A 22,879-nucleotide genomic window follows, 5' to 3' on the forward strand; every position below is an offset into this window, starting at 1 on the left:
CTAAACAACAAAAAGACGACATTTTAAGAGCTGTAACAAAGAAGAAGTTTAGTGTTGCACCATTCCTTGATATGGATATTAAATGACACGACGCGCAATTATGCACTTGTAGAATGTAACCGTGAGGTTCACACTCCGGTACAGTAGGTGGCGGCATGCACCTTTTTGGTTTGCGATCCGCCATTAATCAAGAGAAGAAGCAGCAGGAGCAGCCCTAGAAAGAAGAAGAACAGACGAAGAAGAAGCAGCAGCGGCAGCTTCAGCTTCGTTTCCCATAACAACCAGGGAGGGTTTCTCCTGATTGGATGCTGTTACATCCTGTTTTGAGACCTGGCTAGCAGCTGCTATTTTAAACCACCCTTCCCCCGCGAGCAGTGGATTAACAAACTCTCCTTTAAAAGGCGTAAGTCAGTAATGAGATACTTAGCTTTCGGGAACGTTTTTGTGACAGAAATTAATAAACGTTTGTTGCACAGACGGACAAAAAAGTCGTAATTTGCTAATTAGGCTAACTCCTTGCTCCTGTTCAGGATAGTTCTGTGGGATTATTGAGACGTTTTGAAGTGGATGTGAAGATACCAGCTCCTCTTAAAAGGATAAAGATAAGGCGGAGCAGTTCTGTCGTGCCACCAGGATGCACCAGGGATGGACGTCTGGACGCCAGTTCTAATGCTGAGTAAGAACAATGTTGACAATACCTTGAGCTCCATGCTGGACTCACTCCATGTCTTCTCCACCTGTAGTGTCCTAGAGCAGTCAGACGTCCGAACTGTCCGTTTCACGGGCAGAGAGGCTACAGACATTTTAATCAGAAGCAAACGTTCGTTCTAACCAAGCTCTCTTCATTCTCATCACTGAGTAAACCATCTGACCTCAAAGGACAACACAATTTCACATTGTTTTGCTTTGTTTATATGTGGCGGACCCTGCCACCTTCCCAGCTTCAGTGTTCTGGGACCTGATTTTCCTCTGAGAACAGCTTGTTTATTCACTTAAGGAAAACAATATAACATTCTGAGTTTGTATTACAATTTGGAAGTGTGACTGATAGAAAGTGACTAGATTTCTGAAATGAAAAGATTGGACGTTTTCCAGTTTGGGTGTCAATATATAATTAAGATATCTGGTGTTATTCATAAAATGAAAAGGGGGGATACTTTCAGGTTTTATATTTTTTTGGCCACTGTAATAAACTATTTGGTTTTTTTTAAACAAATATATTTATTGGTATTTTGATTTTGGACAGTAAAAAACACAAAGAAACCATCCAACATTGTAAACCAACCAATAAACCAACTGTGCAAAAGAACCATCTGAAAAAATTTTATTTGATGCATTCTACTTTAATTATGCATTTCTTGTATGCTTTACTGTGAAGGTAGCGTTAAGTTAATTAAGTTGAAAGTTAATTTTTGGCTGATTGGCTACAACAGTGTGTCATACAATATAAGTGAAATATATCTTTTGAATATGAACTGTAGATCTATAAAGTAGCTATAGCTGTCAGATAAAAGGCAGGGACGTAAAATGTACAATATTCCTTCCTGAAATGTGGGGAAATAGATGTATATAGTGTTGTGAAATGGATGACTGTCTGCAACATATCTATCATACTCTAATTGGCTGTCATTCCTTTGAATAGTGGGTCTGATGAGAAATTACTTTTTTTGTCAAAGACATTTCATCAAGTCTTAAAAAGTAAAGGTAATATTTTAGGCAAAATTTGTACTAACTACAAATGAGACAGGATTAGGGCCCCAGCTAAAAGTATTTCTGACTTTTTTTTTTCTTCTCAGAATTTTGAGAAAGAACTAACAGGGATATCTGTTCACAGCTCTGCTGCATTGTCTGGGATGGAACACAGCAACCCAGAGAAACTGAAAGATTCTGGTGGAGAGCTTGGTCTGATAACAGGTGATTCAGACACACACACACACACACACACACACACACACACACACACACACACACACACACACACACACTGTTCAAGAAAGGAATGTTTCACTTTTATGCCACCTTGCCATTCTGTGTAAAATGTACAAAGTCAGAATGAGTGTGGGGCGGATGGGGGTTGTAGTTGTTCTGCCTGTAACCTAGCTGCAGTGGTAGTAACAGAACAGAATCTGCATCTCTGAAGAGGCGATGACCAGGACCATGAGCAGGTTGGAGCAGGGGTGTGATAATGTACATTGTTGTCGTACTTGTGACGCTGCACCCAGGTAGAGCCATGCAGCGTAGACTACAGTGCTGAACATGGTGTCAGCCATGTGTTACAGTTTGAGAAATGGATGACACGTTTTTTAATGTGCAATACATGTTCTACAAAGTTTCAGGGATGAGGGAAAAGTTACTTACCCTCAGCTGTGCAGAACTACAGGTGAGAATACGATCTGATGTCTGAGGATTGTGTGTTTTGTTTGTCTCTCTTTTTCAGACGGGGACAATTCTGAATCACTCTGTCCAGAAAAGGAGCAGGTCAGCATTTTATTATTTTTTTTTACCAGAACTATGAGTACAAATCTATGTTGGTCTGCTAATCCTGCTTTCCTATGTTGTATATAAACAGGGCTACTTGTATTGAGGTACTTCAGGGAGCTTTTTATAATCTTGTAGTCTCATAGATTTGGTTGCATCTTTGGAAAGACCATTTCTTTGGTGTCCAGAAGCAGGCAGCTGGTATCAGTGAAACAGCTCTGATAAATACACAGAGCACTTATCTTGCCAGCACCAAACAGCAGACATACTAAGTTAGAGATGAGCTGCTGTGGAGAAGCTTGCTGACTTTTTCCCAAGTGGAAAAGCCACTTCTTGTTATCCACAGACTACAGTGCTGAATTGCTGAATCAATAAAAAAACATAAAATAAAGAATAAAATAACAATAAAATAGAACATTTCAGTGAAAAAAAACATGCATCTTACAGCAGTATGAAACTGCCATCTCTGATTGAAAGTTTCAAGCATGTTTCACATCTGACCACATTCAGTATCGCTGATGGATGTGGTCCAAAGTAGATCAACAAGTCTGTCCTTTCTCCCTGTGTGGTTCGGCTTTCTCTTCACTCAGAGCCACTACTCTACCGTGTCCTGACATTCTTAGATTCAGGGTTTTTTGATAACACAAGAAATATCTCCCAAACAATCTACTTGACATAAATTACTTTTATGTAATTTTTATTTTCCAAATAAACCAAAGTATCCCAGCTGAAAAAATGCTGCTCCTCCAAAGCACTTTCAAGCTCTTCCACGTCGGCCCCCTGAGGACATAAATGTTGGCAGCCATTCATTTTCAAGAGCAATGGCCAAGGTTGAAATACCAACACTGGTAATTTTCCATTTTTGTCTTTCAGGGGCGATGCAGTTCCTCCGTGGTGACAGAGGACCTGACAGCTGATGGTACTGTGTCTACATGTGATAGCGGTAGATAAGGCAATCACCCTGAACAACACTGGAAGGACTGCCTAATAACTTAACTGCCTAATACTAACAGGAAATGATACAATAGGATACAGACTTCACCAGTAGAAAGCAAAACGCCCCTCCTTAAAACTGTGAACTTATTTGTTTTCTAAGATTTTTCTGGAGCTGTTTCATCACCATTCAGTACCAATGATTTTTTTTTTTCAATGGTGAGCAGCTCCTCTCTTTCCTATGTGCACTGCACTGTAGGAGAATTCTGTCCACCAACAGCACATGCAAAAAATATTCAGTATTTAGAATACACAGCATCTGTTTTGAGTTGATTGATTTTGTCACTTTTTGGGACTCAACAGTAGTGTCTCTGCAGCCCCTGGTGCTTTAATGTGACTTAACAAAAGGCAATTTTAAGTTCCTTTACCAATTTAGATCTTTTACTGTCCAGGTTTACTGTACAGGTATACAGTTTTGTGCCCTGCTACTGTACTGAACTGTAACTGTACCTGTTACTGTAAAAAGTAACCACTTTGTTTGGTCTTGTGCAACAGTTTAAAACCCATCGTAATCAAAAGCCTTTCCTCCTGATTGTTTCCTATTGTTTTTTTCACATTCATTTGATAATTTTTAATGTCATTGAAGAAAAAAAAAATCACTGGTGGAAACGGCATTCCAGTAGCAGAACAACATAGCAGCCTCTCCTTTGTTGTATAATGGCAGTCGGCAAACTGCTTTTTGGTGCATTACCGTCACCCTCTGGATCAGTGATGGTTAAAGTTGACTACATTACGTCACAAATGGGCCATAGACTGACACAGCAGCTGATCACCCCGATGGCTGATTCTGTCTGAATGGGCCCTGAAGCATCTTCTGTTGTTTGAAATCGATTTTCTATTACCATCTGTTTAACCTTTAACTCCTCTTTTAAAATGAAACTAAATTCACCCAGTCTTCCTCTGATGTCCATGTTTCCCTCATCACTCCCTTGTTTGTGAGTTGTTTCTTTTAATCACTCCTTCCAGGTTCCTGGTCACAGAGCACCATCTCCCGGTCCTTGCAGCGAGCTGAGACTTTACTTAGAAGCACCTTTAATCCCAGTTTGAAGTGGCTGTTTCACGGCCCCGGTCAAGATGAGGAAGAGGAAGAGGGAAATTTTGTAGTTGCTTACAACCTGGCCTCCCGCTCCTCTGCACGTCTCCTGCGTCTGCAGCAAGCTCTTCTGACTGTGACGCCCCAGTGGCAGCTGGTTGGCGGAGCGCCGATGGGTGCCCCTCAGGTGAGCTCTAAGGATGCTGAAAATCTAACTACTGGAAAGAAACACCTTGAGAGAAAGAACATTTGAAATAATGGGCATGGTTGTCGTGAAGAGTTTGCTGATGATCACCTTTAAATAATTACCATTAGCCATTAGTGCTCATTTTGAATTCAGTCATTGATCTTCTTTAAATGTCCATGATTGTTTTGATGAAATGGATGAAAATTGTTTCTGTGACTCATGTGTATTTAATGTTTATGCTAGTTATTACAGTCATATAATATATACATATTATCAGCTCTGCCAAGGAGGTTATGTATTCAGCTGTATTGATTTGTTGGTTGGTTGGTTTATCAGTGAGATGACAGAGTTCCACCAGAGTTGGATGGAAGATGGGTCTCAGCCCAGAATAGACCCCATTAACCTTTGGTGCAGATCCAGATAGTTCTTCCACACCATTTAAAGTTGGAAGGAGAGTTATTTGCCATTGAACACAGCTGATTGAGTTAGAAGAGGGCCTGCCGAACAGGGTTGCATCTGAGAATGCCAGTTTGACGACAGGGAATACAATACCAAGGTGGTTTTCATGCCAAGATCTGTAAACCACCTCAGTACTGGATACTCTGTCATCAAACTGGTTGTAGTTGGCTGCAGTCGCTATAATACCTTTTGATACCTGCGCAACCCTTGGCAACTCTACCCAAATTCCAGATTTGCAGTGTGTTTCCACTGCGGACAGTACCCTTAAATGTAGGCAGAGTTGATACTGGCTCACTTTCACTTCTCCAGCAGTTGGAAAACAACAGGGGAGACTGGTCTTAACTCCCAAAAAGCTGCTGCATTCATTAAGTGACACACTGTAAGAAATACGGCGCTAACCCTAAGCTGCTGTGGTTACTCTATCAACATGTAAAACATCTGTTCATCAGGAAACTGTGAATCATAGCTGAAGCTCAGGAATTGGATGTAAAACCAGAAAAAAATGTCTCCATAAAATATGATCCAGTTTCACCCAAATCAGTCAATAAAGATTTGAATGAGTGTTTTGTGCTGTGAACAGTGAGCCCCGCCCCTGATTTTTTTAATTGGCTTTGCTTGATTAAGCCTGTACAACATTTTTAAGTGCAGCATGACAGAAAGAAAGGACAGAAAAAGACAAAGAAAACACTGCGGGTGATCAGACATAACTGACATGACAGAACGTTCCTACAAAGTCTACAGTGACCAGCATTAATCCCAAGTATTATGCGTTAAGACTGGAATGACAACAGACGCTGTATTTCTGGGGGTTGGGAACAGGGGAACTCAGACTACCATGTGGCTTCATGCTTAGTAGAGTTGTTATCAAATCAGACTTATAAATAACCGAGCAAAATGAGAGGATAAAATGCAAAAGGCAAGAAAAAGGTACTAATGATGTATGATAAAAAGGAACAATCAATAGAAGAAGGTCAAGTGGTGTCATAGTGTCTGAGTACATACCTCTCTCTTCCATCCCCATCAGGTGTGTGTTAAAGGCCTCCCAGCAGAGGGCGGTGTTCTGCTCATGCCCTCAACCTCCCTCCTGCAGGGAAGCTACAGAACTCTGAGGAGGCTCTTGGAGCAGCGGTCCCTGCTGCTCTTTGTGCATGAGTACACCAGGAGGGCTCATAGAACAGCAGCCTACATATCCAAAGTGAGCCATCTGCTGGAGGACCATCTTAAGAATTCACACCAGACGCTTGTCCAGGTTAGGACTGCTGACATTTCAGTTTGAAAGTTTTTTTCGTTCCTTTTAAATTTTATTAAAAAACGTAAGATAATAACAGAAAAAAACATGTTGATTTCAGAACTGAAACTTGGCTAAGGTGCAAGCACAAACATGGAAACAGCAATACAAAAGATTCTTGTGATACTTAAGTACACAAGTTTTCCTTTACAGAACCCGTCCAGCTGGTCTTCATTCAAGGTTGGACTTGGCTCACTGAGCCAGGAGCTCCGGCTTCATCTCAACCACTGGTCTTGTCTATTCTCCAAAGTCCACTCTGACTACCATCTGAGAACTGCTTTGATCCAGCAGTCCAGGCTTCTGGTGGAAATCAAACAGACTTTGGACTTACTTGGTCTGCAGGCGCTGGTTCTGGTGGAACACGTTGTGTTTGTCATACTGTCTGCTGTAGCCCAGACTGAATTAGAGTCCATACCAAGAGAAGTACTGGAGGATATTTTAGCTGGTACTCGCCTCTACAACCAGGCAGTGTGGGAAAGAGCGCAGCACAGCAGCACCCAGCTGAGGACTACAGTATTACAGCAGCCACATTATTCCACATTGGATTCAAGTCTTCCAAACAGCAAAGGGCATCAACCTGCTGCCTTCTCAGTCAAAGAGCTGACGATGATTTTAGCACTTCACCATGCAGACGTGATAGCCAAGCAGCTGGACTGCTGGGCCTCTGACCAGAGCTGTGACATGTGTCAGGTCCACCCCAACTATGAGGCCTACTCATGTTCTGACAGTTCAGTTAGTCCGGTAGCCAGGGCCAGCTGTGGGACCTCCGCACTGAGACCTGAGTGGACCTGGAAACAGCTGCAGAATACGTACCTTTCCTCTCCTCTGTTCTCTATTCATCATCACCCGCCTTCACAGTCACCTCATTATACCTGCCATAAAACTCCTCCCGTTTACGTCCCTGACCTTCAGCGGGACAGTGATATATTAGTAAATCACCATCCTATATTTGCCGAGCCAACTTTTGTCCAGCGTGGAGCAGAAGGCTCTAACACAGACCACTCCAGTCAGTGCCAAACATACATGTCCCGGACTGGTCCTGCCCAGACCAGTGTAGAAGCTTTACTTTCAGTCCACCCACTCTCAGCCCTGCCTCTGTCAGGTGTTTGCCATCAGGACCATTCATCTGTAGAGCTACTTTTTCAGCTGCTATTTTCCCCCAATGACCTGCTCACGCCACTGGTATCACATACACCTAAAAGACAGGCACGAACTGAACAATTTCTCCCAAATACAATAAATAATGTGTCAGTACCAAATAGACAAACCGACATGATTTCCACTGCACCAATCATATATACAGCTGATTCAGTGGACATGAATCATCTGAGCCCAGAACTAAACAAGCAGCGACATGTGGACGGAACTCAGCAGGAAATGGCTGAGCTGGAAATAAAAGCCACGCTGGAAGCCACTGTCAGGTAATGTCTTGTCTCTTGATGTTTGTCCTGTGTTGTTAGACGTCCCAAACTTTTGAATAAATCATGTGTCAGATCATCTGAAATGGCAAATCTGACAACAGAATTAAACACTTTTGCATCTTGCATAAACTAGTATGTCCACTTCACACAGTGAATTCATCATTTTAATGAGAACAGAGGGTGCAATACTGTGGCTGCCGTCCGGGAGAGAATCTCTGGAATGTTCCCTGTGATCCCCATTTGAATGAATAATAGCCTGTAACCTCATTCTATAGTCCAAATTGTGCTTATTCCATCCCATTACCCCTCAGGGTCACCACTGAAAGTTCACATGCAGCCCAAAATGTATGACCATGAAGACTACGTGCTCAACGTGACTGCTTTTGTACCCTGGTGTGACATAAACACAGCCATATTCTTTTCTATCTGCCCTTTGAGATGGCAGGCTTTCGGTCCTGCCTTAATTATGATGGAACAGATAGAATCGCTTCTGACCTTAGACATGTTCTGGCCTTTAATAAAGTACTTGTAAGTCAGACCTGACAGGAAAACTGAGCAGTAGAAAAAAAGAGTTTTTGTGTTCCGGCATCATGAACATGAATGATTCTTCATGATTGTTTATAATGTTACATTGCCAAAACAAACATAACCTGTCCTAAACATGTCATAAGAAGCCTAACTATAAACCTTAAAGAAACAATGTAACTTAATGCGTTAAAATTACATTAAACACTAAACTTTGGAGGTCATGAGACCATTATAATTGTGTCATGAATTTTATTTTCACCACAACAACAGTGGGCCATTTTGGAGTTGGTGTTGTCATCAAAATGTTGTTAAGTGTTAATACTTTGCCAAAAGCTTTGGCAACAGGGTCGTGAAACGTTTTATGTATTAAGTGGTACAAGTTGGGTTTGTCAAGAAGAGGTCATTAAATGTTACAAGGCTGGTTTATTGAGAGGGATCAAGTACCAATGTGTGATTTAGGGACTTGTGGTAATATAAAAACAATAAACTTGAAGTCGAGAACGTTTTTCATGATATCTTAACCAAAGAATTTTACAAAGTAACAACACTTTTATGATGAGTCTGAATTGTCCCACTGTAGTGTGTAGTGTACTGTGAAATCAAGAAAAATATTCTTGACACAATTGTAATACTTCCGTATGTTTTGTCAGATGGCAGCAGAGTGAACACACTGTGGCTGGCAGTGATGTTCTGGAAGGTTTTTATCACCAGCTGTAGAGCCTTCCTGTTCTGGGCCGTGATGAACCATGCACATTTGTGATGTTTCCAGTCAGGATTCTTTCTATTGCTCCTCTGTAAAAGTTGATGAGAACTCGGCATCAGAATCTGGTCTTCCTTAGTTTCTGTAGGAAGAAGAGCCTTTTTGTTTTTACCAGGCTGGTGATGTTGATTCACAGGAACCTTAAACTGTTCACCAGCTCCACCTCAACTCCACTGATGTAGACAGGGATGTGTGGCTTTGACTCCTTCGTTCTGAAATCAACAATTAGGTTCGTATTTTCCTGACGTTGAGCAGTAGTTTGTTCTCCACTGTGAACCACTCTGCAAAATTGTTGATTTCCACCTAAAATTTCAACTGTCATCACTGTTTGAAATGCTGCCAGTGATCGTTGCATCATACTTCACTATATCGTATGAGTAAGATGGTGCTGAATGCTGAGCCCAAGTTAACAAACAGCATCATGACGTGGCTGCTCGTGTTCTCCAGGTATGTTCAGATGTACAGTAAAGGGCAGTAGATATGGCATCCTCTGTGAATCACTTGGTTCTGATAGCATACTGGTGAAGGTCCTGGCTGACAGAGATGTTGTCTTTGATGTGCCTCTTCAAAAAAATAAATAATGAATGAATTAACTGTACATTTTGCAATGTAGCCAGAAATATGTTCAGTTGCACTTGTCCAGTAGTGATGTCCTGTCACATTACAGTGTACACCACTTTGTTTCTAAGCAGCCTGAAAATTCTTCTTTGTCTCTTTAGGTGACCGCACTGACAGTTGCAGGTACCCAGTCTTTATGTGATAACTGTTTTTGTCTTTCAGCTCAGGTTACCAGAGAGACAGAGACCCAGAGAAAAAGGAGCCTGCCGGAGCAGAGGGGACAACATTAGAGCCAGACTGTCTTCGTCGGTCTCACTCTGTGCAGTGGTTGGACCTCGGTCAGTCGCTGGTGTTTGCTGATCTGGTTGAGCAGTACAACACCCTGCTGTGGACTCTCTGCAGCAAAGCCCTGTGGCTGCAGCTTCAGATGCCACAAGCTGGATACTCTGCAGGAAGCATCAACCTTCAAGACAGCTACAGGGGGTTCCAAATCCTTCACAGGATCATGCAAGCTTCAAAGACAGGTATGATGATAATGTATAGTCACGTTCTGAACGGTGTGGAAACATTTACATGTCCTACAACACAGTGACTAGTAACTGCAACTGCCAATACTTACCGAGTAATTTCTTTATCTGTCTTTTAATTAATTGATTAATAAATAATTATCTAAATCACATACACTTCATATAAAGTATATAACTCACTGAGAGCGTCCCAGTTCATGTCATGGATTTTCTTGTTGAACTTCTATTTAATTCATGGGACTGAGTAAAATCCAAAAACTGTACTCCAAATACTTTTCAAGTGACACATTTTTGAAGTTTTGCCCTGAGGAAGCTTGGCAACACACCCTCATTTAAATAGCTGCTGCTAAATGGTTACAGTAATCAAATTCATAACAGGAAGACATTTTCAAAAATCATATCTCTAGTTATCACTCTCTGGACACCAAATGTTGTTTTTGTGTAGTATCAGTGCAGTTCTGTCACATCTAGAAGTTATTTGGTGTGGAGTGTCACATATTTTGTTTAGCATAATTTAAAATTGGATAATTTTTATCTTTTATCTTTCAGTGGATTTATCACACAATTCATACTTGTGCATCATTGTCCCATACTTTGTCCCTAACCCAAGTAAATATTATGGGGATTGTGAGAATCTGTAGTCCGTTGTTGGACTGATGAATGAATGACTACAAGACTTCCTGGGGTTTTGTGCTGTTTGTTACAGATCTAGTTCCAAAGGAGTGCAGAGTAATGCTCGAGGACTTCAGTCTGTACATGTTTGCCTATACAGCACATAGTCAGTGGGACCATGGTAAGTCCACACACACACACACACACACACACACACACACACACACACACACACACACACACACACACACACACACACACACACACACACACACACACACACACACACACACTAACATTACTCTTGTGTCACTCTGCAACATCCTGAGCTGAGTCTTGGAAAAATGTCCATGAATATTAGAATATGTTCATATGTCGTTTGCTTTAAAGACAGCAGTCGACTCAAGAAGTAAAAAGTCTGTGACAGTTAGGACTCTTTGGTGTCCTTTGGTCTTCAAGTAGTTCTGCTTTGATGTGTGTTTGGGCTCATTATCCTACTGTAGTATGAAACCTACTTCATGAACTCTCAAAGTTCCTGATTTTCACAGGTTTATGTGACAATATCAGAGATTCAATGTGGTCTCATACTTTTGGACCCCACTGTACATCAACAAGAGGCTGGCTACCCAGGATCATTAGATGATGGAAATAAAATAATGTTTTCATGTCAAATGAACTGCATTTAACGTGTCAAACAAACTAAACAAACTCACGTGAGTTGCTCACTCTCCAAACTATGGCTTTAAAGGAAACCAGTGCAGTTAATTTGACATGTTCATCACTCATCAAGAGCCTCTCACAGTAACAGTTCCTCATCAGACTGTCCTCACTGACCAGTGTCCAGGCTCTCCTCAGACACACTAGAGGTGGTGCTGTGTTGAATTCCATTTCAGGAAAGTTCAGATGAGTGTTGCGTTTGAGTTTTTTTCACGGTCTGCCTAACAAGTACTTGTTATACACAAGTAACAACATAATTGTTTGATTAGTAACTGTAATATCATCACTAAATTTAGGATCAGTAACACAATACACCACTGGGGTAAGTACAAATGTAATGTGTTACCTTCTAATGAACTACCCCCAGCATTTTAATCACAAGTGCTAAAATAAACCTCATTAATTGATTGATTAACAAGCCTTTATCAGTTTTCCTGTTGTATTATTTTGTCAAGCTGTATACCTCTCTCTTTCCCTGACTTTCTTCAGTGGTATGCAGAAGTATAGGCTCAGCTCTGAAAGACAAGTGTCTCACAAGTGTAAACCAAGTCAGGGACTCTGTGATCCCCTCATCTGAGCAAGATGGAAGCGTGATGATGTCAGTGACCATGGAGCACCTCCTGCTGCTTTCCCCCCCTCTTATGTCATCTTTGTGCTGCAATCACTCAAACAGCAGGTCTTCAGGTAAGATGACATCCACAGTATTACCACAACGTCATGCAGTCGTATCAACAGCACCAGCTACATCATTTGTGCATAATGCCATCTGATGTAATAAGCGTACTTATGTAGGTTCTGCTGCTAGGTATCTTTCAACCACAACAAGAGACAAAAGTAGCATGGGAACAGAGGAGCTTTTTCATCGTCAAGCAACCACTATTGCTGATGAAAATCTGTCCACGTGACGCAGACAGAAAAAAAAAATCAGTCAATGAAGATCTTTTGTCCCCCCATCCTGGATAAAATATGATTTACACCCACAGTATGCCAGAGTTATAGCATTACATCTGGTGTCTCTTCTAGTTGCTTTTGAGAACATTTGATGTAGTCATCCCCTCTGAAGGTGATGTCAGACTTTTCCCTCACAGATTGAAATTTTCAGTTGAGTTTGAAAGACTGGCTCATCACACCTCATATGTACTTTATGGACAGCACCCTTTAAAATGTAAATAAAAGAATTTCACCTCCACTTCTACAACTCCAAGGGGAAACACTGGATTTTTGATTTGTGATACTGTGTTATATACCGTAGATAAAAATGATTTGACTCAAGTGTATGCCTTCATTTTCTGTGGTTAGCCAGTGGCAATGCATGCAGCTACAAGTGATAGATATGGCATATTTATATTGGGGCAGAATTACAAGGCTCCTGTGCTGAGCACAGGATAATTGGTGGCAGTTTATAGCTTTTGCTAAAATAGTCTTGTTCCAATGTGAGCAAGCAGAGATGTGTTAAGATCAAAACCAGGAGCAAAGATGTACAGAGAGGCTGTGATGTCCACACAGACAGAAACTCATGAGGATTTTTTGGGAACAGTTGCACTTTTGTTGACTTGACATGGACATGATCCAAAAGACTTAAAAGCAGCCCTGTCAGAGACTCAAACTGTGTTTGTGTCACAGCCCAAGGACAGCTTGTCAAAAACGTGCATGGTCACCATGAAAAGATGTTCAAGACTGATTTAACTGTTTTAACTGTATGATTGTTTGAAGACTATAGATGACCATGATTTGCAATACTTGCTTGCAAATGAGAAATTTAGATGTGGATTTTTGCCAGGCTCCAAAATGATTTGCAATTACACGTTGTAGAGGATAAAAAAGCTCTCCATTGCAAATTCTGCAATAACCTACTTGGCCGCCATTACACTGCAGCTGTCATGGATCAAACTGCCAACCCTCAGATTCATGGCTGTCCCAGGTGTTATTCTGGTGTGAAGCCTCACATTTATTTAATGTGCTGTGCAAATTATTCAACAAGTAGCACTGTAGTAGTCAGAGGTAAATCGCTTAAGTAATTGTGGATGCATGTTACAGCAGTGAGCACAGTGTCTTAATTAACAGCTTCTTTTGCATTTAAATCATGTCTTCATGTGGACCACATTTCACCCACCTGTGTGATATAGCTTTAGAAATATATTGTCATACCAATCAATATTTTCTCTCCCCACTTTGTGTTTTGTGACATGTTGATATTGTAACTGCATTTCAGCTGGCTAAAAAGAGGCAGAAAATACATCTTGATTTTCATATTTGGCGGCAGTGTGATGATAATTATTATTTTATTGATTTACAGACCAAGTAACGATGTCCACCTCTCTGGTCTGTTGTCATGATAAAGCTGCTGTTTAGGTCTTCTATCTCTCTACCTATAAACACTAACTCACCACAATAGCAATATAACATCGCTCTCTCTCTCTGCCCCCTCCCAGGTAGCCTCTTCCCATCCCGACTCACTCTCCAGAGACTCACTGTTGGCTTGGCATTAGCAACAGTACAACTGTCTACAGTCTGGGTGATATCTAAGGCATACCAGTTCCTCTCCTCATGGAGCCTGAACAAATTCCTGCTCATAACACAGGGAGACCTCAAAGTAGGTTACTCTTGTATAGTGGTCACTTTTATATGTTTGAGATGATAGCGAATCCAACAATTACATATGTTGAGAAATCCTGTTTATCTTGATGGTACACACTAATTTTATAGGATAAGATCGAGATCTACATCAAACAAGTCACTGTGTGTGTATCAGTGTCTGATATGTAATCTTCCTCTGTGACGTAGAGCTCCACTGCTGTGTGAAAAGTATCAAGAAAAAGTTAACTTATACATACTTTATTTAAGTCAGCTTATGGTTGTGGTTGTCTTAGCTGGTCAACATCCACTTACCTTACAGATTGGCTCTTTGATTTGTAGCCCTCAAAGTGCAACGTGTTCTTTCTTTGTCTCTGCAGGTGCTGACAGAATCAGTAGAGATGATGGTGCGTCAGACTAAGTCACTGAAGATGACGTCAGACAGTGGCCATCATTCCACTCTTCATAACCACAACCAGCTTCTGCTGAGTCTGCAACTTGAAGCACTCGACAGTGCTGTATCCAAGCTGCAGGTGACCTCTCTGGTTTCTTTGAATTTCTTCCCAACTCATTAGATTGCTGACTCCTCTCCAAGTTCTTCTGGCAGAGCAGTGGAAGCTGTATTTAGTTTTTTTAGTTGTGAGGAGGATACCCCAGATTTTAGGATTACATGGATTAAAGAGCAAGACTGGCAACACATTAACAGTTTTCCCACAACTGACCATTGGCAGAGATGATGGACCTGCTGCAAATGGAAAGTAGCAGAGTCAACTGACAAAAAAAATTATGTTGACCTGTGTCCAAGGTCAAGAATGAACGCTCATACATTCAGCAGGATTGTATTTGACAGACTAAACAAAGCACCTCAGAAGGAAGAACAGTTCCTAAAATTGAGATAATAGTAGAAAACATTGAGATTGCCACATTATCCTCACTTGGAGAAAAGAATTACAGAACTGTCATCAAATTGGAATCAAAATAAGTCAGACCAATCGGAGTGTCTCCTATTTCCTTTAAGAGCTGAGAGCGCTGGGACATATCAAACAGCAGCACACTTACCCCTGAGGAACAGGGAAGAGACAGATAGAAAGACAGACAAATAGATAGATAGATAGATAGATAGATAGATAGATAGATAGATAGATAGCACTGTTGAGTGCTGCTTGCAAGCCAAATTGCCCCTCAGGCTGTTAAAACTTTCTCTGCTCTGAGCCTGATGCTACAGCTCTGTGTCTTTATCGGTCAGACCTTCTCTTCTCTGATGCTGAAGAACTTCTCCAGTGACTGCAAGAGGATGTCAGGGGAGATCTTTGAACGGACCATGCCTTCTGCTGTACACTGGAGACCCAGCCTCAGGACAGGTATGGAGCGTTTTTGGTGGGCAGTCTGTGACATGCAATCTATGCAATTTATTAATCCCTAGCAGAGGATGACTCTTAAAACTACTCGAAGCTTAACTTCTAACTTAAAGATACACACGTTCTCTATGAGAGGGACATCAGTTGGATAGTTTTTGTAGATATACTTGACAGAAGATTAATTTTAAGGCATCATTCACACAAAAGGTAATTGGAAGTGGCTAACCCAGCAGTCTCTGAAATATACAATATGTATATCAACGGTGCCTATAAAAACTTTTCAACCCCTTAATTGTTTTACCCTTTTTTATGAATGGAATCAGATGAGACTTATATGAGACTTATACAAAGTAATGTACATCAATTAACAACTAACAAAATAACTTATTGCATAAGTACCAAATTCAACATGGTTCCAGCCAGTTGGTGCTAGTGGTCTCACAATTAGTGAAACTGAGATCACCTGAGCACAGTGAATGTGTCTCAAGTGACTTTAGTATAAAAGCACCGATGTGTAGAAGGTCCAGTCACTAGTTAAACAGTCTTCCTGGCTAAATTACACCATGATAACGACAGAACACTCCACGCAACTCTGTGAAAAGGTTATTGAAAGGAACAAGTCACTGAACATCCCCTGGAGTTCAGTAAAATCCATCATTAAGGAATGGGTGGAATATGGCACATGTGTAAATGTAGCTAGATCAGACTGTCCTCACAAACTGAGTGGCTGTGCAAGAAGGAGACTAGTGAGGGAGGCCACAAAGACACCTATGACTACTCTGAAGGAGTTAAAATCTTCAGCAGCTGAGATGGGAGAGACTCTGCATACAGCAACTGCTGCCTGGGTTCTTCACCAGTTAAAGTGTTATGGGAGAGTGACAAAGAAAAAAAGGCACTGTCGAAGAAAGCTCATTAAAGCTTGACTAGAGTTCACGGAAAGGCTGGTGGGAGACTCCAAGGTCAACTGGAAGAAGTTTCTTTAGTCAGATGAGACCACCAAACACAGCACATCCACACAAACACACCCTCCCCAACATGAAGCATGGTGGTGGCAACATCATGCTGTGGGGATGCTTCTTAGCAGCAGGCTCTGGAAGACTTGTAAAGGTAGAGGGTAAAATAAATGCACCAAAATAGAGTGAAATCCTGGAGGAACTAGGAATAGAACTAAGACTTAAAATATTAAGCCTAACCCTAACCCTAACATATTTATTTTCAAGAAAGACAATGACCCGGAAGCTACACAGAAAGGGTTTAAAGACAACAAGATAAATGTTATGAAGTGGCCAATCAAACCTTGTGCAACCTGACAGAGTTGGAGCACTTTTGCACAGAAGAATGGAGTAAAATTGCAGGGTCCAGATTTGCAAGCCTGACTGAGACCGATCCACACAGACTCAGCGCTGTGATTGAGGTCAAATATACATCTACTAAATACTGACTTGAAGTGGGAGACTCGTGCCATCCCTTTTTTATTTATTTATTAATTTTTTTACAATTTTTGCAATAATTAATTTACATTATTTTGTCTTTGACATTCACAAGTATGTTTTTAATTCTGTGTCAATTGTGGCATTCGGATAATACTTCCTATGCCAGTGGGACCAGCTATGGTGGTTTAGCTAAGTTGATAAATTTATATATAATCCTGGATCAAACTGCAGAGTATCTACTTGCTTTGGTGGAAGTAGTTAAATGCAGCTTAAAGGGAAGTTTGGTCAGGCCTAGAGAATGGGGGCCCAGTGGGTAAATGGCAGTACAGTACTGATATCCACTGAACGGCGTAGTCATAGGTCAAACTTTCTGTCTGGGTTTCCAGGGGAATACTCCATCCATCTTTTGGCACTTGTATTGTGTATTAATAATTATATATTTCTTTGTTGGTGCACAGGTTTTCCCAGCAGTCCCAGTGAATATGCATCTCTGGCAGCTCAGACTGTAATTGGTCAGGTTTTAGAAGGTGTGGCACCATTGTCCGATGATGCCCGTGTCCAAGCACTGAGTATAACAATGACAGCTTTCATGGAAGCATGGATGGAACATATCCTGAAACAGAAGATCAAATTCAGGTATGTTTTCGGTGGTGGCATCATGCATTGATGTCATCCACAGTGTTGTTCACCAAAGTAATGACAGGATTCTACAGGATGGGGTGCCCCTGTAGCCAAATATTTAAGGTGCATACCACAAAGGTGCAATACAGAGACTTCAACTCCAATCCAGGTCTTGTTAGGCTCTTCCCATGTTTCCACTTCATCTGTCAATATACTGACTGTTTAGTCTACTCAGAATCAATTCAGTATCCATTAGGCCAGAGCAGTAAAAGTAATTCATTACTGTAATCACACTGATGTATTCAGTTCAGTTAAATCAGCTCAGTTAAATCTCTGATTGCTGTTGTTTTGTTGTTTCTCCTCAGTGTGCAGGGAGCTCTACAGCTGAAGCAGGACTTTGATTCTATCAGAGAGTTGATCCAGTCAGACAAATACGGTCTGTCAGCGGAACTCCACCAACGACTGCTCAGCCTCAGGTATCGTAATCTGTGTTTCATCCATTGACTGTATAAAATAGTTGCCAGAGCCACTGAGTCGTCTCCTGGCTCATCAAAAACAGCAAAGATGTGTAGTGTGGGTGCAGCTGAAGCAATCTTAGTTAGTTAAACAAGCCAACCTAGCTGGAAGCTACCAAGCTAGCCAATACTAACAAGTTACCTGTGTTCACACATAAAGATTAGTTAAATTCACCTCACATAATTTATAAGAGTTTGGCTATAAGTGCTGCTATAAGTGAACTTAAATCTTCCTGTGATAGACGCATCACTGTGATAAGTCTAAAGTCAAAATTATAAAAACTTAAATTAAATCATGACACAAAAAGGATTTGTTGTTGAGGGATCTGCTATTTTATGGACCAAAATTAACAAGAGTGCACTGAAGAGCAGGGTGACAGAGATTTCAGAGGACCTTGAATAAAAAGGTGATGATCATCTGCAGAGGGTTTGGATATTGAGTGTGCTGCTGTTTGTGTATGGGAGTGGATGATGGTGGTTAAAAACAAAACATATACTGTACAGTTGCTAACTGCTTGTTTTGGAGTATACCTGGTGAGCAGGTTAACGGCAAATGAGGCTGTTTTGGGAGTGGACTGTTCAGCGTGCTGTATTTCAGGAAGTACACATGTTTAAAGCTATGATATTAATGTTAATTGACCACCTTTTTTACTAAAAATGTAACACATTTTTGAAGGAAAAGCACTGTACTTTTCAATGAAGATAACTTTAAACTAGTCTTAACTTTAAAGAAATACACTCTATACATTGCTAATGTGGTAAATGACTATTCTAGCTGCAAATGTCTGGTTTTTGGTGCAATATCTACATAGGTGTATAGAGGCCTAGTTCTAGCCACTATCACTCCAGTGTTCTAATGGTGAAATGTGTTTGCTCATTGGCTCAGAAGGCTAATTGATGATTAGAAAACCCTTGTGCAATCATGTTCACACATCTGAAAACAGTTTAGCTCGTTACAGAAGCTACAAAACTGATCTTCCTTTGAGCAGATTGAGTTTCTGGAGCATTACATTTGTGGGGTCAATTAAACGCTCAAAATGGCCAGAAAAAGAGAACTTTCATCTGAAACTCGACAGTCTATTCTTGTTCTTCGAAAAGAAGGCTATTCCATGCGAGAAATTGCTAAGAAATTGAAGATTTCCTACAACGGTGTGTACTACTCCCTTCAGAGGACAGCACAAACAGGCTCTAACCAGAGTAGAAAAAGAAGTGGGAGGCCGCGTTGCACAACTGTGCAAGAAGATAAGTTCATAAGAGTCTCTAGTTTGAGAAACAGACGCCTCACAGGTCCCCAACTGGCATCTTCATTAAATAGTACCCGCAAAACACCAGTATCAACATCTACAGTGAAGAGGCGGCTGCGGGATTCTGGGCTTCAGGGCAGAGTGGCAAAGAAAAAGCCATATCTGAGACTGGCCAATAAAAGAAAAAGATTAAGATGGGCAAAAGAACACAGACATTGGACAGAGGAAGACTGGAAAAAAGTGTTGTGGACGGACGAATCTAAGTTTGAGGTGTTTGGATCACAAAGAAGAATGTTTGTGAGACGCAGATCAAATGAAAAGATGCTGGAAGAATGCCTGACGCCATCTGTTAAGCATGGTGGAGGTAATGTGATGGTCTGGGGTTGCTTTGGTGCTGGTAAGGTGGGAGATTTGTACAGGGTAAAAGGGATTCTGAATAAGGAAGGCTATCACTCCATTTTGCAACGCCATGCCATACCCTGTGGGCAGCGCTTGATTGGAGCCAATTTCATCCTACAACAGGACAATGACCCTAAACACACCTCCAAATTGTGCAAGAACTATTTAGAGCAGAAGCAGGAAGCTCGTATTCTATCGGTGATGGAGTGGCCAGCGCAGTCACCAGATCTGAACCCCATTGAGCTGTTGTGGGAGCAGCTTGACCGTATGGTACGCAAGAAGTGCCCATCCAACCAATCCAACTTGTGGGAGCTGCTTCTGGAAGCGTGGGGTGCAATTTCTCCAGATTACCTCAACAAATTAACAGCTAGAATGCCAAAGGTCTGCAATGCTGTAATTGCTGCAAATGGAGGATTCTTTGATGAAAGCAAAGTTTGATGTAAAATCTTATTTCAAATACAAATCATTATTTCTAACCTTGTCAATGTCTTGACTCTATTTTCTATTCATTTCACAACGTATGGTGGTGAATAAGTGTGACTTTTCATGGAAAACACAAAATTGTTTGGGTGACCCCAAACTTGTGAACGGTAGTGTATGTGTATGCAATGCTTAGTGGCATTGTTGCAAGCCACATAAATCAAATAACCTGCCACCTCTTATAGAATGAACAGTAGACAAATATACACTGGACATTGAACATCCTCAAGACACAACATGGACACACACACATTACATCAGCAAGTGACCTGCACAGTTTTTACACACCACATTGCGCACATGTACAACATTTCTGGACACAGGACTCTCTGGAGAGCTGCACTCCTGCAGTAGCAGACACATCCACAGCTGCTTATTTGGCATTTTTCATGTGTTTCATTCTCAAAATGGTTATCGTGGGTTTTTCATTTGACTCATTTGAATTTGTTACCTTTATCCCCGCTGGTAAATTAATGCAAAGGGGAAGAGATCTTATACCTGTGGTGATCATTTTCCATGCTGCTTTATGTGAGCAGATTGGGTAATCCATCTCTCTGTCTGCAGGGTTTTTCAGCAAGTGGACTCAGCAGTGGTGTGTCTGCTCCAGCAGCCGCAAGCCAAACCATACCTACAGTCCAGAACCTGGGAGCCTTTCACACGCTGCTGTGAGTATCAAACCAGTCAGAGAATTAAAGGAATTAAAGCATATTTAAAGTCTGGAAATTTGAACCTAAATAAGGCTTCATTTTAATGATCATATAAAGTGGAAGTGAGAAAATAGCTGTCAGTGGGTAATATCTGTCCCGCCCACAAACTGATTTGACATCCAATTTAATATCTTTTTTGTTGTTGCATGTCATTGGGACTGTTTATTCTGCACAAAGCACTTCCTTGAAACCCCTGAATGTGTGATCTGTGGATTATCTGTTGTAATGAGGACACTGCCCTTGGAAAAGCAAGTTGCTTTTAAGATTTTTAAATGGCATATTTCAGTGTATTTTTTGCCTTTGTTTGGGGAAAGGAGTCTTTTCTCAATTCTCACTTTATCAAACTGCATGCAGGAGTTCTGTGGGGCTCTTCACTATACAAGACTTCAGTGCTCTCCTGGCAGCATGACCCCAAGTTTCTACCATAAGTGGCTGTGTTGTGTTCTTGTGCCATGTTGCCAGAGCAGCTTGTGTCTTTTAAGCCTTAAATTCACTTCACATTTCACCACTTTGTTAAAAGATGCATGGGCAAATAGTCCAACAGTTAAAGAAAAATGGTCTTCACAGCTGCAATAAATGTAGAGATTTTTCCATCTACAATCAATATCACTGAAAGATTCAGAGAATCCAGTGAAATCGTTGGTTTGTGGCATTGCTGAAAGGATGAAACCAAGTGTGGATAACTGAGACCTTTGATCCCCCAGGCTGCACTTCATTAAAAACCAATATGATTGTATAGAGATATTACTATATAAAATGGGCTGGGGAACACTTCGGCAAACCGTTGTTGGAAAGTGCAGTCAGTTCGTCAATACATCTACAAATGAAAGCGACTGTAAGACTCATCCAGGCAAAGCTAAATTGAAACTCTGCCAAATTCTCTGGGCCTGAGCTCATCATAGATGGACTGACACCATGTGGGAAAGTGTGCTCTTGTCTGACTGGTCCGCATTGCAAGTTGACCTCTGACAACGAGACCTTGAAGAATTTTGGGTTGAAAACTTCAACAGTTGGTGTCCTCAGTTCGAGAATGCTTAGTGTCATAGTGGAATAGGGAGGGGTCGTACCTGTATCTAGTGACAGAAAGTCAGTATTTAATGCTGCAACTGTGTGACTCCTCAGGTCCATCCAACATCAGCAGAGACAGCATTGACGCAGTGGTGGGAAGCAGCATAACAAACCTGAGGTATATGGAGGGTGAGGACCTGACTCAGTCTGATCCCTCCCTTGTGACCACTGACCTCCCTCCTGTCGACCCGTCCACCCCTGCAGAGCCATACCTCGCTCCAAGGCAAGTTTTTACCACATTTCTCCTAACTGGAGGCAGCGATTCCTTAGTGATGTGTTTCAGAGTAGGCACTGATGCTTTATGCCTCTCCCTCACTTTAAGTACTTCATACGGTTCTGTGTTAGTGTTTTTTTGTGGGACAATTGTAAACCCATGTGTGCTGTTGCGATCAAGCTCAACTGTAACATATTTATTTTGTCCTCCCAGTGTGGCTCTGGGTAACGCTCAGCAGGAATGGTTGGACCTGAGGATCCACAGCAGCACTCGTCGTTGGAGGCTGCCAGGACTGCAGTGTCTCTCTAAGTCTGAACCCTGAACACACTCTGATCTGACGCACACTCTCCTGAATCACACTCAGTTCACATTATTCTCTCTGGCTTTTTGCTACGGTCTCAGCAAACATGGTATCGAGCAAACGTCATGACAGAGACGGTGAATGTTTTTGCAAATATGTGATACCTGTGGAGGTTCCTTTTGAACTACGATCACCTTTTTGTTAATCTCATATTTGTATAAATTCACAAACATTTTTTTTCACCACTTGTCAGTAAACATGTTTTCATATGTCTGAATAAAATAAACTATTTTATTTATATATTTAATCATTGTGGCTTCGTGATGAAATGTTTATTTTGCACACACTATTTTTTATGGGTGTATTGAGCATTCCACACTTTGCTGTGAGGCAATGGATTCAAC

At 41.3% G+C, this 22,879-nt stretch overlaps 1 protein-coding gene across 1 annotated transcript; it reads left to right on the forward strand.

The window, feature by feature from the left end:
• Nucleotides 1-204: 204 nt before the first annotated feature.
• Nucleotides 205-22,783, forward strand: ccdc142 (coiled-coil domain containing 142). Its single transcript, XM_037077869.1, has 19 exons — nt 205-403; nt 531-676; nt 1,835-1,914; nt 2,438-2,478; nt 3,352-3,397; nt 4,438-4,691; nt 6,175-6,399; nt 6,592-7,859; nt 9,928-10,229; nt 10,939-11,025; nt 12,051-12,245; nt 13,994-14,154; nt 14,516-14,668; nt 15,382-15,496; nt 17,385-17,562; nt 17,913-18,023; nt 20,750-20,850; nt 22,015-22,183; nt 22,388-22,783. The coding sequence occupies exons 3-19, from the start codon at nt 1,854-1,856 to the stop codon at nt 22,494-22,496; spliced, it is 3,576 nt and encodes a 1,191-aa protein (XP_036933764.1). The 5' UTR covers nt 205-403; nt 531-676; nt 1,835-1,853; the 3' UTR covers nt 22,497-22,783.
• Nucleotides 22,784-22,879: the final 96 nt, after the last annotated feature.

The sequence above is a fragment of the Acanthopagrus latus genome, chromosome 18 (genome assembly GCF_904848185.1).
Source record: "Acanthopagrus latus isolate v.2019 chromosome 18, fAcaLat1.1, whole genome shotgun sequence".
Classification (NCBI taxonomy): Eukaryota; Metazoa; Chordata; class Actinopteri; order Spariformes; family Sparidae; genus Acanthopagrus; species Acanthopagrus latus.